This window comes from Pygocentrus nattereri, chromosome 15 (assembly GCF_015220715.1).
Source record: "Pygocentrus nattereri isolate fPygNat1 chromosome 15, fPygNat1.pri, whole genome shotgun sequence".
NCBI lineage: Eukaryota > Metazoa > Chordata > Actinopteri > Characiformes > Serrasalmidae > Pygocentrus > Pygocentrus nattereri.
This window is the reverse complement of record NC_051225.1, coordinates 10,694,166-10,710,257: the sequence shown is the minus strand read 5'-3', so window position 1 is coordinate 10,710,257 and position 16,092 is coordinate 10,694,166. Positions and strand designations below refer to the sequence as shown.

The 16,092-nt window shown below is 40.4% G+C and overlaps 1 protein-coding gene across 8 annotated transcripts in view; it reads right to left on the bottom strand.

Moving 5' to 3' along the window:
- neo1a (neogenin 1a) overlaps window positions 1–16,092 on the bottom strand; it is a 242,931-nt gene that overhangs the window by 17,646 nt on the left and 209,193 nt on the right. For all 8 annotated transcript variants that reach the window (XM_017709797.2, XM_017709799.2, XM_017709794.2 and 5 more), the window contains exons 13-16: window positions 12,131–12,275; window positions 10,034–10,144; window positions 6,898–7,092; window positions 6,277–6,372 (exon numbers count right to left, since the gene is read on the bottom strand). In XM_017709797.2, the coding sequence (XP_017565286.2) occupies window positions 6,277–6,372; window positions 6,898–7,092; window positions 10,034–10,144; window positions 12,131–12,275 (547 nt within the window). The remainder of the gene's footprint in view (window positions 1–6,276; window positions 6,373–6,897; window positions 7,093–10,033; window positions 10,145–12,130; window positions 12,276–16,092) is intronic.

The following is a 16,092-nucleotide window of genomic DNA, read 5'->3' as shown; positions in this document are numbered from 1 at the left end:
CCATGGTTAGCCGTAGCCGCACTAACAGATGTCTCAGTTATGTTTGTGGCACAATGAGGTTCTTGTGTTTCATGGCGACATTAGCAAAGTACAGTAGTAAGACTTCACTGAGTGAGAATGCACTGAGCCAGTTTACTGAGATTATCAGATACATCTATCTTGTATCTCTTATTAGTCATTTTATCTTGTACATACTCAGTGGTGGACAGCAACTAAGTAAATGTAATTCGTTACTGTACTTAAGTAGGTTTTTTTTTTTTGTATCTGTACTTTTTTGTATCTGTACTTTACTGAAGTATTTCCATTTTCAAATCAAAAGAAGTGTGAAGTAAGATCACCAATCAGGGCATAGAGGTCACTTTGTTCTGAGCTTGTTTTGACCTGTTGGTCAAATTTAAAGCAAGTTTTTATTCAACTTAAACTTGTAACTAAGTTGTAAATAAATCTTAAACTGAAACTTTGCTTGTTTGTAAAAAGTGATTTCAGAGCCACTCGGTTCTCCCTGATAGAAACGGTTTGCCTTCAGTGACACTCCAAGAGAGCACCTAAAATGAGTTCATGAAGCGAGTCTTTTTTCTCATAACTATAACTATTTTCATTACACTGGCAATGAACATTGTGCAAAATGCATGTTGTACATCATCACACTTGCCATGAACCATGTTGAGTCATTAAGTAATTTCAAGTAGACCTGCTCCATACAAATATGCAGATAAAATTCAGGCTCCCAACAAGGCTGTGCAGTGTGACGATTAGTTGCATGTGCTAAAGGAAATGAACTATACAGTCAATATACACTCAACATATACATTGAAGCTTTGGAGGAAAATGCTTCCTTTTTATTCTCTACTTAGATTGTCTAACTCAAGGTTTCACAGGAACACTCATGATAGAAAAGCTTTTCCATTGAGGAAAATCGTGTTCAGTGACGCACACGGGGTTCAAACCAGCCATTAGGGGTGTACTTTGTGTACTTCTGGTGCCGTCTCAAGCCCGGATAAATGGTGAGGGTTACGTCAGGAAGGGCATCCGGCGTAAAACTTGTGCCAAAACTATCATGCGGATCACAAATTTGATTTTATGGATAGGGCAAGATGGAGGCAGATGATCCGCTGTGGCAACCCCTAAAGGGAGCAGCCGAAAGAAGAAGAAGACGCACACGGGGTTCAGAGACCTCTAGAGAGGCAGAACAGATGCAGCCCAGAGTGCCCCCCCCAACACCACTACTAAACTATAGCTCTCCAATCATGCCAGCTCAGTTGCAGCTCCACCTCGTGTGCTGCAAGGCTGTGGACACAGAGGGTCAGTCAGCAGCAGGAAAATAAACGTATGTTCCAATCTGATCCAATAAAATTAGAAACAGTCTACCTGACGTTACATCGCACTTTCGGCCACCTGTTTTCTGAGGCACTCACTCCAATCTGTTTGGCATAGAAATGGTGGGAAAATGTGCCCACGTACATGACAAAAACAAAAACAAGTGGTCTCTGGCTCAAACCCTTCACTGCACAAAGCACATTAAGATGACTCTGGGAGAAAAATGCTGGAACTACTTTACACAGTTCAGCAGTAATGAAGCAGCTCTACTTTTATTGGCCACTGTGCCAGCTCAGTGTTTCCACAGCACATTCTTCACAACCTCAGTTTAGTGTGGAATGAAGATTGGACTTGCATCCAACCTGCAGCCAGCGGAGGATCCAGAGTTAATGGCTGATTTGTCTGAAAAAATGTTCCATAAGCCTGCATGACTGTGACTGCAAACATCTCCCTCAAAACAGTTCTAAGCTTGGACAAACAAGGATAAGGACCTGCTTTTAAGACATTTATAATTATGTAAACGAAAACTGACCAAGTCAAATCTTGAAAATGTTAAGAAAAGCTAGGTGCCAATCATTCTTAAGGATGAACTCCAGAGTGACTCCAGGTAAAAATACATATGATAGTTTGAATTTTCAAAGGATTTGGCCTATGTACTGTGCAGTGTACAATATTTTAATAGTGTTTCATTAAAAATCATTAAACGTTTAATGAAACTGTTACAAATGCGCTGCCTGATGCCTTGAGACAGTGAAAGTGCTTGCAAACACTGAATAATCTGATCATAGTTGGATTTCTGCAGTTCTGATTATTCAAATGGTCATGTAAACACCATACTCTGATTTGTTAGATCAGAGTGAGGTCTAGAAATGCAATTTAGAAATCAGAGAGTAATCAGATGGCTGGGCACATGTGAACTCTTACTCTGATTTCTTTCCGTTTTCTCAGTGTGCATATGTGCGAAAACAGACTGTGGTCCGGGAAATAAGCGAGTGCCATTGCCACAAGACGCAGCAAAACACTTTTGGAGTGAAGCTAAAACCAACTACATGCTTGACGAAATGAAAGATTTAAATATTCTTCATCTTCTACTTCTTCTTCACTTGAAAGAGGCCCTGAATATTCTGTTGTAACTCCCATTAGGATGACGGAATCTGAACCAAAAAAATACGCTACATACCTTGATGTATGTGTGCTTGATTACATTTTTGTACAGCCTCCACCATGGGGATCAATGATCCTGTCGTTTTCAGTTTCCGTGCCATCTTCTGAATAACACTCTTTGAGGGTAAGTCATAAACACCATAGCTAATGAACACTTTTCTTCCTAAATTCACTCTGACATTGCTTAAACGAATTGATGACCCAATAGGTTCACATTATGATATAGGTATCACATTACTGTACACCACCATCCTGATGAGAAGTCGAGTGACTGGGTGAAGGGGTGCAGGGGTATGCATCTGAAAGTTTCAAATGGAGGAAAACTTCAACTCCAACACAGGGGCATCCCAGCTTGTTCAAAGCTCCATACACTGAGGAGCACATTGCACATAGTTTCATTCAGATTGCTTCATCCTAGTGAGTTATTACAGAATATTCAGGGCCTCTTTCGAGTGAAGATGTAGAAGATGTATGTTCATATTTTCAGGTAAAGTGGCTCAAAAAAAAAAAAAAACCATGGCATGAAGGCATAAAATATGCATATTACATTATGTTACTCTCACGTCTTCATCTGTGAGTTCACTGACTGACTGCAAAGCAGAAATCTGATTACTGCCTGAATCATGTAAAGTCGGAGTTTCACATTATAGTACATGTAAACACATTGATGTGATTTTCTGCAGCTATCAGATCATTAAGTGCATGTACATACACTTTTATACGATAGAGATAAGCTTTCTGGCCTTAAACATGGGTACACGCAGAAAATTACAAAATAAAATCGTTTCTGCATGACATTTCTTCAGATTTATCATTATTTTAAAATTAGCAACAAAAACTAAGACTTATGAAGGTTTGCTAGTTACTGTGTATTGTAAATACAATGGCTAAAAAATAAAAGCTTCTATTAAAATGTAGGTCATCGGTCTATAAGTTCTGGAAATCCAAAACATCCTCAGAAACATCCCCAGTTACTTTGGCAGCAGACAGGATAAGCCTGCCTGAAATATGGAAAGGAGTCGGCTTCTGATGTCTGAGTGATGCAGAGAGAGCAGCAGGGGGTCTTTGGAAGACCCTGCAGCTTGCTGACGTGAGCTCAGTCAGAAAGAATTCAGACCTAGTGCAGGATTGAGACAATCAAGCAAGGAGTGAAAATCCTCACAACCAACCTTCGGTTTTAACTCCTTATACAGTGTTTACAACCTGCATCCGCTATTTATCCACTTAGTTTAAATACGTATTGACAGCACCCGTCTACTCAGTAATCAGTCTCGAGATGAAACGCGGTGTCTTAATGTGAAATGCGGGATTCCTGCTGGTCCGTACATTCTAGAGAAACGAAAGCAGTAAGAAAAATCACAGTATTGTGGGAGGAATCTGACGCAGACAATTCCTCCACCGTATCTTATCACCAAACCATCACAACACTGAATAGAAGCTTGAATTAGTTATGACGAAGTTCACTCCAGTAATTGAATTACAGCTGCTCATTCCCAGCCATTCTTTGTCGGAAAGCCATATCACGATCATGAATAATCAACAAGGTTATGACTGGCTCGCACATTGGATTAGTAAGTGTTTAACCAAAGCTCCGTCTCCCCTTCACACACACGCATCTTTATTATATGGCGCTGCTTACGGGCTTTTTCTGAAGTGCTAATGGCTTTGTCTGAATCTCATAATCACTGGCCTGTCAGAATATGAATGTTTCCGGTTGCTAGGAAGCAGAAGCGGTAAAAGACTAAGATTGCTCCGACTGTGTCAATGCATCCCTCTGTTGCTTTCCAATGAGTGGCCAATGACAGCAACGGCTCATTTAGTTCAGCTTTTCAGCCCAAGAATATGGTCCTCCTGAAATATGAGCAGCACATAAAAACAGAAAGAAGTACTACTATGATGGCAGCTAGATACATGATACATATCAGTGCCTTCAGGGCTGCATGATATAAAAGCAACACTAATGTGCCTTGCAATGTATTAAAATGCACTGGTGAATCAATGCAATGGTATTTTAATTTTAACTGGATTAAATGGGCAGTTTAGCACACAGTTTAACCCTTGGAAGCTGACTGTTACTACCTTTCTTTTGCTGTCCTCACTGAATGTAATGGCATAATGAAATCAAGTGCATGTCAGGCAATGAATTATATTTTCATTTGATGTACAGTCTGTAGGATTTATGTCGCCATGCCAAAAAAAAGTAAAAATGTCTGAAATGAATGGGAGAATTTGAGCAAAATCATAGTTTATAAATGCTTTGTAATACGTTCATTTCCTGAACAATGAATAGTATAACACATTTTAACACTGCTATTATGACTTATAGGAGTTCCCTCATGTATTTCCATGATAACTGTGAGCACAAATAGACAAAATGCTGCTCAGCTCACCAACCACTCAGTATACATAAATACAGAGGTAAGTATAGAGGCCATATTCTTTGTTTTTTTAGTGAAATATATTCTTCTACTTTCTAATATTAAATGAAAGTTCAGGTTAAGTCATTACAAACTATTTTACTTTTTTGCTTTTAGCCTTTGAGCTCCATTTACTCCCATTCATTGAGGACTCACTCGCAGGCGCCCTACACTGTTTTGCACTAATGGGGGAAATAGGAAGTGGTCAGGCTCCTCATAAACCGGCTCTGGCTGAGTCAGAGTCAAGTCTTCAATCTTTTGGACACAATTTTATTTCAGTCTCTTTATCAGTGGCAGGCACTGCACAAAAGTAAACACCTGTTAAAACCTGTCGGGTTCAACACAGCTTCAAATAATGAACCTTCATTATAGAAAAACCTGCAGTCTGACAGAATTAAAGCATCACATGCAGTAAATGTGGTGTTTAAAGGCAAGAGCCTGAAACAACTTAGAAGAGTCTGAAGCTTTTTTAAACACATTTTAAAGGAATTTAATCTGTAACTTAGTACAATTTCATCTTGATTAGCTACTGTGCTAGCTAGTATTAATGCTATCCAAACTACACCCTAGCCAACTCTTTTAAGTCACTTTGCTAGCACAGTAGCTAATTAAGATGAAATTATAGTGATGCTAGCTAGCAAAGTAGCTCATCTAGATGAAATTAGAGTACTTTATTACATTACCGCTATCCAAACTAGACCCTAGCCAACTGTTTTAAGCCATTTTGCCTCTTTGTTTCAAACGCTGCGTTCACTATGTGTAGCGTTTCACTTTGTCCATCAAACCAGATAAAATGAAAGACTCATTCTTTGTAGCTGTACTGATTTGTAGTGACACCACTATGAGCAGCACTGCAGTAGTGACCACAGCAAAACTTACAGGCAAAGTCTCACACGTAAGGTTGGAGACAAATTTAGTACAAATTTAATTTGATTTGTTTTCCTCTCAGCCTGAAAGTTCATTAGTTGCGAGTCCAAGTTGAAGAACTTCTCTTGCTGTTTAAATAAAACTAAAAGTGAAAAATAATTAATAATAATTAATCACAAATAGTTATTACACTTTTGTTATTGCTAGCAATAACCACCAGTTAAAAATATCTCAGCCTTATGCAATATAAGAACTGCAAAAGCCAATATTGCAATGACAATTAAGACAAGAAATGATATACTGTACAGCCTTCGCTTTCACCAGTCACCCTTTGGGACCTATGCTCATAACAGACAGACACCAGGACACAATGTGGTGCTTTGTACAGTGTCAAACATGCTAATCAGGCTATAAATCATTGATGAAGCAGGACCAACGGAGACAGACCTACAGAGCTGGCCCATCTGGGATGTTTCTCTCAGCAATGGCACTCAAAGTGGCTGTGGCCTACCTGACTGGGGTCGTGTGATGGCACTCTCGTACACAGGGATGCCCTCGCCCACGTTGTTGAAAGCCTTCAGTGTGATCACGTAGTGCGAGCTGGGATCTGGCATGCAGAAAGAGGAAATCATTTAGCTAATCAAGCCTCCGGCTCCTCGGGGACCCTCTCTCATATTCATCATCCTGGCAGGGGTGCATATTTAAACACCATTATTGATTCTCTTTCTCATGTAATTAGCCGAATTATGAGAGCTTCAATTATGCACAATTTCTTTGCGTGATTATTTTTTCTTTCCCCCACTTCCAAATTTAATTACAGCAGGGTGGAGCGACCAGGGGAAATCTCCCACTCCCAAACATCCATCCCCCCACGTCCATGCCTCCGACATGAATTATGTTTACTATAACACACTTTCAGATGTAATCAAAGTCATTAAATTTTAGAGTTCACGTTTATGAGGCTAATGGATTAAACATACAGAGTTTAATAGCATTGCTGCAGAAAGCATAAATGAACAGAAACTACAGAGAAACAACTAAATGCTACATATTCATATATTAATCATTTCCCAGGCTGCCTGCTTGACTACAGCGGAGTGATTATTGGCAGTTCAGTGAAGTAAGAGTTTACCCAGGTTTTCTATGCTGTAGTATCTCTGTTTGTAGTCCACTTTAATGGTCTGAGCATGGGGGCTGCCGATGCCGTAGCCGATGATATAACCTCTCACCACGATGTCCTGGTTCTCTGGGGGAGACCAGCTGACCACAATGCTGTTGACCAGAGGCCGTACATGCAAGGAGCCGGGCACATCAGGCACTCGAGACTCTGAAACAAAGCCACATAACATGTCGATGATGGAACGTTCCACTGAGTCTGTAGTAGAAACAAAAGGGCTGAATATATTTAAATTCATACACCTGTGCAGAATAGATATACAGAGAGTGGAGGCAGAAAACAAAGAACACATAGCTGTATGCAAAAGTGAAAACACTTGGCCAATTTATGTAATTTGTTAATTTTCTTCGTGAAAAGTTCCTGCAGGGAACCGACTGATTCAGCAAATAAACAGTAACTATGTATTAAAATGTGCAGAAGTGTGTTTTCTGTACTGTTTACAAAATAAAAGTCAGCTAAAATGAATCGAGGAAGAAAATAAGCCACAAAAACGGTCACCTCTTTACATGTGTACTGATAGTGTTTTTTTTTTTTTAAACCACAATTTCTCCCAAATTTAGTCATCTCCAATTCCACCTGCTAGTTAGGACTCCCCCAATTACACAATGCTACCAACACTAGGAGGGTGAAGGCAGCACAAGCTTTCTCCTGTGAAACCAACCACCGTTTCTTTTCAAACTGCCTCTCACACAACATCACAGGACAGCCGAACGCTCTCAGAGGAAAGCACCAACCGCCAGATCTATTACATCAGCTAACAGATGCCTGCGCTGACTAGCATCGTGTTGAGTGATGGGAGGAGAAGGAAGGGCCATCCTACCCACTCGGAGAGACTGAGGCCACTTGTGCTCTCTTGGACTCCCGGCTACGGACGGCTGTAGCATCACCAGGGATCTAACTCCTGATGAGAGGACCAATGCTTAGACAGTTGCGCCACTCGAGAGCCTGGGAGTGTTTAACTTTGCGTAAGTTTTGGACTAAGGTTTCTTTTACATTAGACATTCTCAATAAAACTGTTCCAAATCCAGAACAAACTTTGCTTTTGATTGATGACTCTGAATGTAATTTAAATTGTGCTGAAAAACGAATCTGGCTGGCTGGTCTCACAGCTGCAAAAAAAAAAAAAATGTTAGCCTTGCGTTGGCAACCTCCACATTCTCTGTGCTGGCGGCAATAGATCCTCACCTTTGTGGATATTATTAATATGGAACTTTCAACTGCTAGGATCCGTGGAGCTGGTGGGAGGACCTTGAGCTCTTTGGAAAGTGCAGCTAAGAAAGTCAGCAACTTACCGTGAAACCTGTTTTGCATTACTTGATATGTCAGAGACTATTCCTTTATTTATTTTCTCACTATTATTTTCTTCTTTGATCAGCAGTGGTTTTATGGGTACCATGGGGGGGTATTGGGTTTTTCATTTCGTTGCTATGTCTTTTGTTGCTTACTGTATTTGTATTACACTGGAGAACTATCTTTAAAAAAAAAAAAAAAAAAAAAAATGATCGCCCAAAAAAAAAAAAAAAAAAAAAAAAAACTGCCACTTGATCAGCAACATATTTAATCAGCTTTAAAATAAAACAGTTATTGTTACTCTGGCTTAATTACATGCATCATTAATTCAAGGCAGGCATTCATGCTAATTTGTCTGAGAGCTCAACAAACTGCAGCACTTTCCATGTAAACCACTGAAGCTAAAAGAACAGAGATGCCTGAGAACGTATTATCAGATGATAAGAAAATGCACAGTGGAACATTTTCCAGGCTGGTTTACCATCAAAGACTAGTGGATATATCCTGAACTACTTATGATTAATACGGTTCATTAAGGAATGTACAGAAGTGTGTAATTGTAAGTTAATAATTTGTCAGGAGATATTTTAAGAGTTTAGCTGTAACATAATCCAATTGCATAAGGATAAGATAAAGAAAAAAAAACCCATTCAGAACTCTTAAGAACCATGCAGACCAAAACTGTCAATATCAGATAAACAGTGCTTAAAGCAATCATCTTTGAAAGATATAGGATACAATAAAGCTCCACTCAGAGCCCAGACCACAGTGGACTGTGAGAAGCAGAAAATGCAACCAACTTCTTAAACTACATTCACACAACAAGCCTCGTTGCTGAAATCAGATTTTTCCGATATCCGATCTCTCTGGTTCACACTCGTTTAGGTAAGTGACTCAAATCTGTCGTTAATGTGAACGAACCAGGGTCCTGAAATGACCCTCATGAGCACATCCTACTCAATAACATCACGTGAATGAATCATGTGCCTCACGTGTATCATCAACAAACAGGCTAACAGTCAGAACGAGCTTCGCTGACAAGATCATTAACTCTGATCAGCTCTCAGCTTAATTATTAGAGCCAGACGAAGGGGAAAAAGGTGAGATGTGTTTCTTTTCCATTTCCAGCCATTAACTTCTGTTCGTGGTAACGCTGAATGATGGCGCACGCGCAGTGGAGAAAAAGCACATGAATTCCGATCTGAGCATCACATTAAGGTCACATGGCCACGAATCGGATATGTATCTAATCTAAGAGTGGCTCTGGTCGGATTTGAAAAGATCAGATTTGTGTGTCCACACAGCCCTGAAAAAATCTGATCTAAGTCACATTAGGACTCAGGTCAAATTTGTGCCACTTCAACCTGGTAATGTGACCTTAGCCTTAGACTGAACTTGGGTGTTGTGGAAAAATATCTCAGATTTCTTTAAAAAAAAAAAACAAAAAAAAAAACAAACCAAAGTCTCAAAAGAAAAAGAATGGAATAATAAAGGATGCAATAACAGAAAAGGTTGGACACACTTAACACTGAAAGATTTGATATTTTGTTGCTGAGGCTTTTGTGTAAATATCTTAATCATTTGTTTTCTGCTTCCACATAACAGCCATTTTGACTGTAAATTAAATAAATGAAGGGTGGCCTCTGACATCTGCACAGTACTGTAAATACAGCTATTAATGCTGGTTTTAAGAAATATTCATAAATGCCAACAAGTACAGACAATGTCTGCAAAATGTGGTTAGGATTTATTGCCCAGGCCTGGTATCAGTTACATATATGGAGTATTTGTGTGCTCTTACCATCAAGGTCGCTTTCAAAGGTCTCAGCAGTAGTCCAGTCTGTGGCAGGCCCAGTGCCGTTCACCGTGATGGCTGAGACACGGACCGTGTATTCTGTGCCACGCTGCAAACCTGCCAACACAATACAGTGTTCACTTACACCTTATATGCAGTGTACAGTTACCGTGGCAAATCAAGCCGGGAAGGAGTGAAAACACCAACTGAAGGAAAGCAAAAAGAAATCCTTCAGGCGTGTTGTCTGAAAGCTCCGAGATTAATGAGACTAGCTGTCTTATTCTTCCAATTATTTAGGGCTCAACCCTCTGGGTGGAACAACCAAAATCACCTCCATACTTCACCCAGACATGTTCTCCTCAGAATATTAACCGAGGCGAGATCAATAACCTCAATACTGCTGAGACAACGTCCTGATGATTTTAGTAGAGTTGAACTATTCGCCCCATTTTATTGGCTACTGATTAATTTTGTCTTTGACTGCTGCATCGTTGTACATTTATTTTGGCACTTAGCATTGCTTTGCATACAATGCAACAACAAAGACAATGAGAATACACGAGAATGGGAGGAAAAACTGAAGCACGCTCTATAATCTTCTATCAGCAGTGTAGTTTATGCCTTAGGGCTGTTTTGGAATTCAAAGGCTCGGGAAAATGCCTGCTGTCTTTAAATAACACGTAGCGGTTGTAATTGCTTTAAAATGTTAATAAGCGTCTGCTCCGCCACTGTTTGAGCACTAAACGCAGAAGGCTGTGGCTGTCCCCTGAGCCGTCCCTGCAGCCAATGCTGGAGAACGTGGCGCAGCCCTGTCCTCCTCTCAGGCCTCCCGTCTCGCCGCCGTGCCTTTGAACTAACAAACATCCCCTCATCTCACCCCAAAGAGAATCAGGAACGCACATTAAGTGCATATTCTCTTTGATGTCGGACGCAGCGTGACGCCTGTGCAAACGCTGCTGAAATTGCATTTGAATTTAATGCCTTTTCCATTTTACTTTCTTTCCATTAGCAGATGTACATACCTGACGTACAAGACATGCGGGTACAATCACATTATCTTCAGGATACATGATTTAAAGTGCCGAGATGGCAGAAACCCAGGTGTATGTGCTGATTTGCATAGATATAAACTCCAGTTTAAAAAAGTTTATATTATTCTATTACTAACAACATTTTTGTTATATTAAATGTGATAATGTGGCAGTGCAATGCAGATTTATACATTTCAAATTAATACTGAATTTTATTATTTTAAATTTTATAGAATGTGACAAAAAGTAGTTTAGATGCTTTAAGCATTTTACAAACAACATGCAGTTATTAAACATGACTATAAACAATAACACTTTATTTGTCAGCTTATTTTCCTTAAGATTTGAACTGCTAGATAATAAGTGGCCAATATCTACATTTTCTGTTCATTTATCTCTTAGTGTCCACTTATATTTTAGTACTTTCAAAAAATTATAAAATTAATTTTTTCATAATTCATTTTCACCCATTTTTAAACTCTCATTGTCTCTTTAAATTAAACAGGCTATTTTGTGTTACTGTGCCTTTATGACTGATGGCCTCTTTTCTAATTGGCTGTCTTGTACAACATTCCTTATGGCTTCAATGTGAACAGGTGGAGCTAAACTGCTGTAGGCCAAATAGCTACATGTGTATGTTGGTTTTCGTGACTTCACACTATGGGCTGGTTTTTCAGCTTAGTGTTCATACCTGAGCTGTATGGAGTGGAGAGAGAAACTTTAAAGGTGTTTACATATTTGATCAAACTCGTTTAAAAAAATTTAAAAAGCTTTTCAGCTTTTCAATGAAATGAGCCATTTAAATTTTAATACAACTAGACTTTAGAATCATCTACAGCTCTGTTCATGCATTAAATTGCCTTTTATTACAGCTTCACACTAATTATTTGAAACCTGTGAAGCTGCAATATTAATAGGACTATTTTGTACATTCGCCTGCAACCAAATTATTTCTTATTACTGTAAAAACTGACTCCAGAAACCTTTGAACAGTGATTCCAACCATTTGAAAGGTATTGCAGGGGTGTAAATGCATGTATGATGTAAATGCAGCATGTTTATGAGCGCTCACCCTCAATGAGCTGACTGAGCTGATTTCCGGACGTCATCTCTGAAACTTCACTCTTCCTCGGGCCCTTCCTGTAACGGATCTTGTAGCCGGTGATCTCTCCGTTTTGAATGTCTGGTGGAGGGGGCTGCCATCGGACCATGAAGCTCTATAGATTAAAGTAATACAAACAAATAAGTTAAGAGCTCTGGTATTTCTACACTATAGAAATGACGCCCTGTAATAAATCAGAGTTTTATCTGAGGATGTTTAGATAAATCAAAGCATTTACATGATCTAGCAGCAATAACCGCGTCCCATCAATAGTTCACCAATGTCTAATATCATTTTAATATATCAGTGGCAGGTTTTTATATATAGTGGTTAACACCTCTGCCTTCTATGCTGTAGACTAGGGTTCAATCCCCTGCCTGGGTAAGCACCCTACAATATACCAATAAGAGTCCTAACACTACCTTCACCTTCCTGTGTAAAAATGATCAAATTGTAATTCGCTCTGGATAAAAGCATTTGCCAAATAATGTAAATATAATACTACGTTTCTAGTATTTCACATCCAACCACTTTGCATGACAAGAGAAACTTGCCAAGTCAGAACTCTTCACAGTGGTAGTAAATGGAATCAGACATCTGAAGTACTTTCTGCCTCTAAAATCTACCTTACACAAACTTACTACATGAAAGAGCAATGAATATACTGATGAAGTCTGAGGCATTGTTTTACCATAGTTTTGAGATTAATCCTCAAGACGTGTACGAAAGCAGTGTGCCACTAGCACTGTATATAGTGGAGATGGTGTGCTGTTGACTTCGACTGAAGACGTCATTGGGCGGTGGAAGGAATACTTTGAGGACCTTCTCAATCCCACCGACACGTTCTCCAGTGAGGAGGCAGAGTCTGGGGACATGGGAATAGGCTTGTCCATCACTGAGGCCGAAGTTGCTAAGGTAGTTAAAAAGCTCCTTGGTGGCAAGGCTCCAGGGGTGTATGGGATCCGTCCGGAGTTCCTCAAGGCTCTGGATGTTGTGGGGCTGTCTTGGCTGACACGCCTTTTCAACATTGCGTGGACATCAGGGGCAGTGCCACTGGATTGGCAGACTAGGGTGGTGGTGCCTCTTTTTAAAAGGTGTGTTCCAACTATAGGGGAATCACACTCCTCAGCCTCCCTGGTAAGATCTATGCAGGGGTACTGGAGAAGAGAGTCCGGAACCTCAGATTCAGGAGGAACAGTGCGGGTTCCGCCCTGGTCGTGGAACACTGGACCAACTCTTCACCCTCTCCAGGATTCTGGAGGGTTCATGGGAGTTTGCCCAACCAGTCTAAATGTGCTTTGTGGATTTGAAGAAGGCATTCGACTGTGTTCCCCGGGGAATTTCTAGGCGCAGTCAGGGGGCGGAGGGTGTCCGGTTTGGTGACCTCAAGGTCACATCACTGCTGTTTGCAGATGATGTGGTCCTATTAGGGACATCAGGCTATGAACTTCAGCTTTCGCTGGATCGGGTTGCAGCCGAGTGTGAAGCGGCCGAGATGAGAATCAGTACCTCCAAATCTGAGGCCATGGTTCTCAAGCGGAAAAGGGCAAAGAGCCCTCTCTGGGTCGGGGATAAGCTCTTGCATCAAGTGGAGGAGTTTAAGTATCTCGGGGTCTTGTTCACAAGCGATGGTAAAAGTGAGCGGGAGATTGACAGGCGGATTGGTGCTGGGTCAGCAGTGATGCGGGCTCTTTACCGGTCTGTTGTGGTAAAGAAAGAGCTGAGCCATAAGGCAAGGCTCTCGATTTACCGGTCAATCTACGTTCCCACCCTCACCTATGGTCATGAGCTTTGGGTAATGACCAAAAGAATGAGATCCCGAATACAAGCGGCCGAAATGAGTTTCCTCCGCAGGGAAGGAGCCAGCTGTCGAGAGGAGCCAGCTGAGTTGGTTCGGGCATCTGGTTAGGATGCTTCCTGGATGCATCCCTCGGGAAGTCCACCTGGGAGGAGACCCCGGGGAAGACCCAGGACACGCTGACATGACTATATGGCCCAGTTGGCCTGGGAGTGCCTCGGAATCCCCCTGGGGAGCTAGTGGAAGTGGCTGGGGAAAGTGAGGTATGGGCCTCATTGCTTAGGATGCGGCCCCTAGCGACCCGAATCCCGGAGAAGCGGAAGATGGATGGATGGATGGATGGATGGATGGATGGATGGACGGACATGTGTAGGTTCACTGGTCATTCTGGATATTAAATAAAATGTCTATATTTGTGTTCTAGACATGGTGACCCCTGGTTCCCATTACCACCACTGTAAAGAAACATCAGTCGGTAAGCTCCTCTACAACAAATCACTTCACTTTAAACTCCTCTAAATGACTGTCTACATCTCATTGATGAAGTTATGCAGAAATTTTGAAAAATCTATGACATTTTCCTTTAACGCAGGCACCAAAACTGTGCTATTTCTGCCATTATAGCCATTCTTTTCCATTGATAAAAGTGATTTCTGAATGCTGCTGTTGCACAATGAACGTGATTTAATGAAGTCTGTTGTTTTTAAGTTTGTCTCACATAAAACTTAAAAACGGAAATGTCACATCAATCATACTTAATAATAATTAAAATAAAGAAAACTTAAGTGCTTAATGAAGTGCTTTGCTATGACTAAGATCAAGCGCTCTCTCAAGGTTAAAAAAAACAAAACAAAAAACAAACAAACAAAAAACATGGTGCATCCAAGAAAAGAAGCCTCATCTTTTATAAACTTGGCAGCATTCACAAAACTTTGGTTTCACAGGCAGAAACTGATTAAATGTTTTTACTGTTGCCAACGGGAACACACATGTAACTGCTAATATCAGTTGTTGCACTATAAACTCACTAATATCTCTCCATAAACGGACTTGTCCTGTTCATTTCTCTCTCTCTGAGTCACCACATGTGAGTTCTATCTATGTTGGCTGATCTGCACCTCACTTGCATGAACTGACCCTCCTGATGCTGCTGCATAAACTCAAACTATCTAATTAACCACTGCTCCTGTTTTTCCCTGTTTTGTATTCCAATATTTTATACTAATACTGTATCCTATCCGGTGTTGACCAGCAGAGGATGGGTTTCCCTTCTGAGTTGTGGTTCCACTCAAGGTTTCTTCCTCTTGCTCTTAGGGAGTTGTTCCCTGCCACTCTCACCACTGGCGAAGCTCATGGGGTTTGGACCTGGATTTTTCTATAAAGCTGCTTTGTAACAACACATTTATAAATAAACTTTGAATTGATAAAATTCCTTTTTTGGGACCTGGTAATAACAGTAGTAAAATGAACAATAATGACAACAACAACAAACAAAAGCAATATTCTATTTTATTATAACCTAATAATAACATTATTATTCTTACTACTTTAGTTGGTACATGAAAGCCTCCTTATTAACACCATGAGACACTCAAAAAGCTTCTTTTCTTCACTGTATAAATGCTACCAGGCGCTCTAGGAGCTTCTTCGGTTTCCTTTTAAGGAACCGGTTCTTTCTCAGTCTATCCTACAAACTCTTCTCCTGTTTGTTTTTATCTACTTAATCGCCCTCAATTCCACTGTGCACTTTGCAGTTTGTCTCTAAAGGCGCCGAAGAACTCCAAAGTAAAGTTCTCTCTCTTTTGTCCAATAAAGCACAATTAAAAAACAAATAAAGAAACCACCATGGCAAAGAAGTGCAGCTGGTAAAGTGGAACATCTGCATGTGTCAAGCACTCAGTGGTGCAGTTACCTCTTCACTTCTAAAGAGTTCTTATGTGGAGTTTATACGATTAACTTAAGCAGTTCAAACTTATGTCTGCATCTCAGGGGCAGGACTGTTTGTGGTTTGCTGTTTTGCTTGGGCTTATCACTGTATAAACAGTATGGCAAGATGCATCATGAGAGAATTCCAAGACACATCCCACTCGTAACATATCATAAAGTATAAAGGGTGATTTTAAAAAAAGTAATC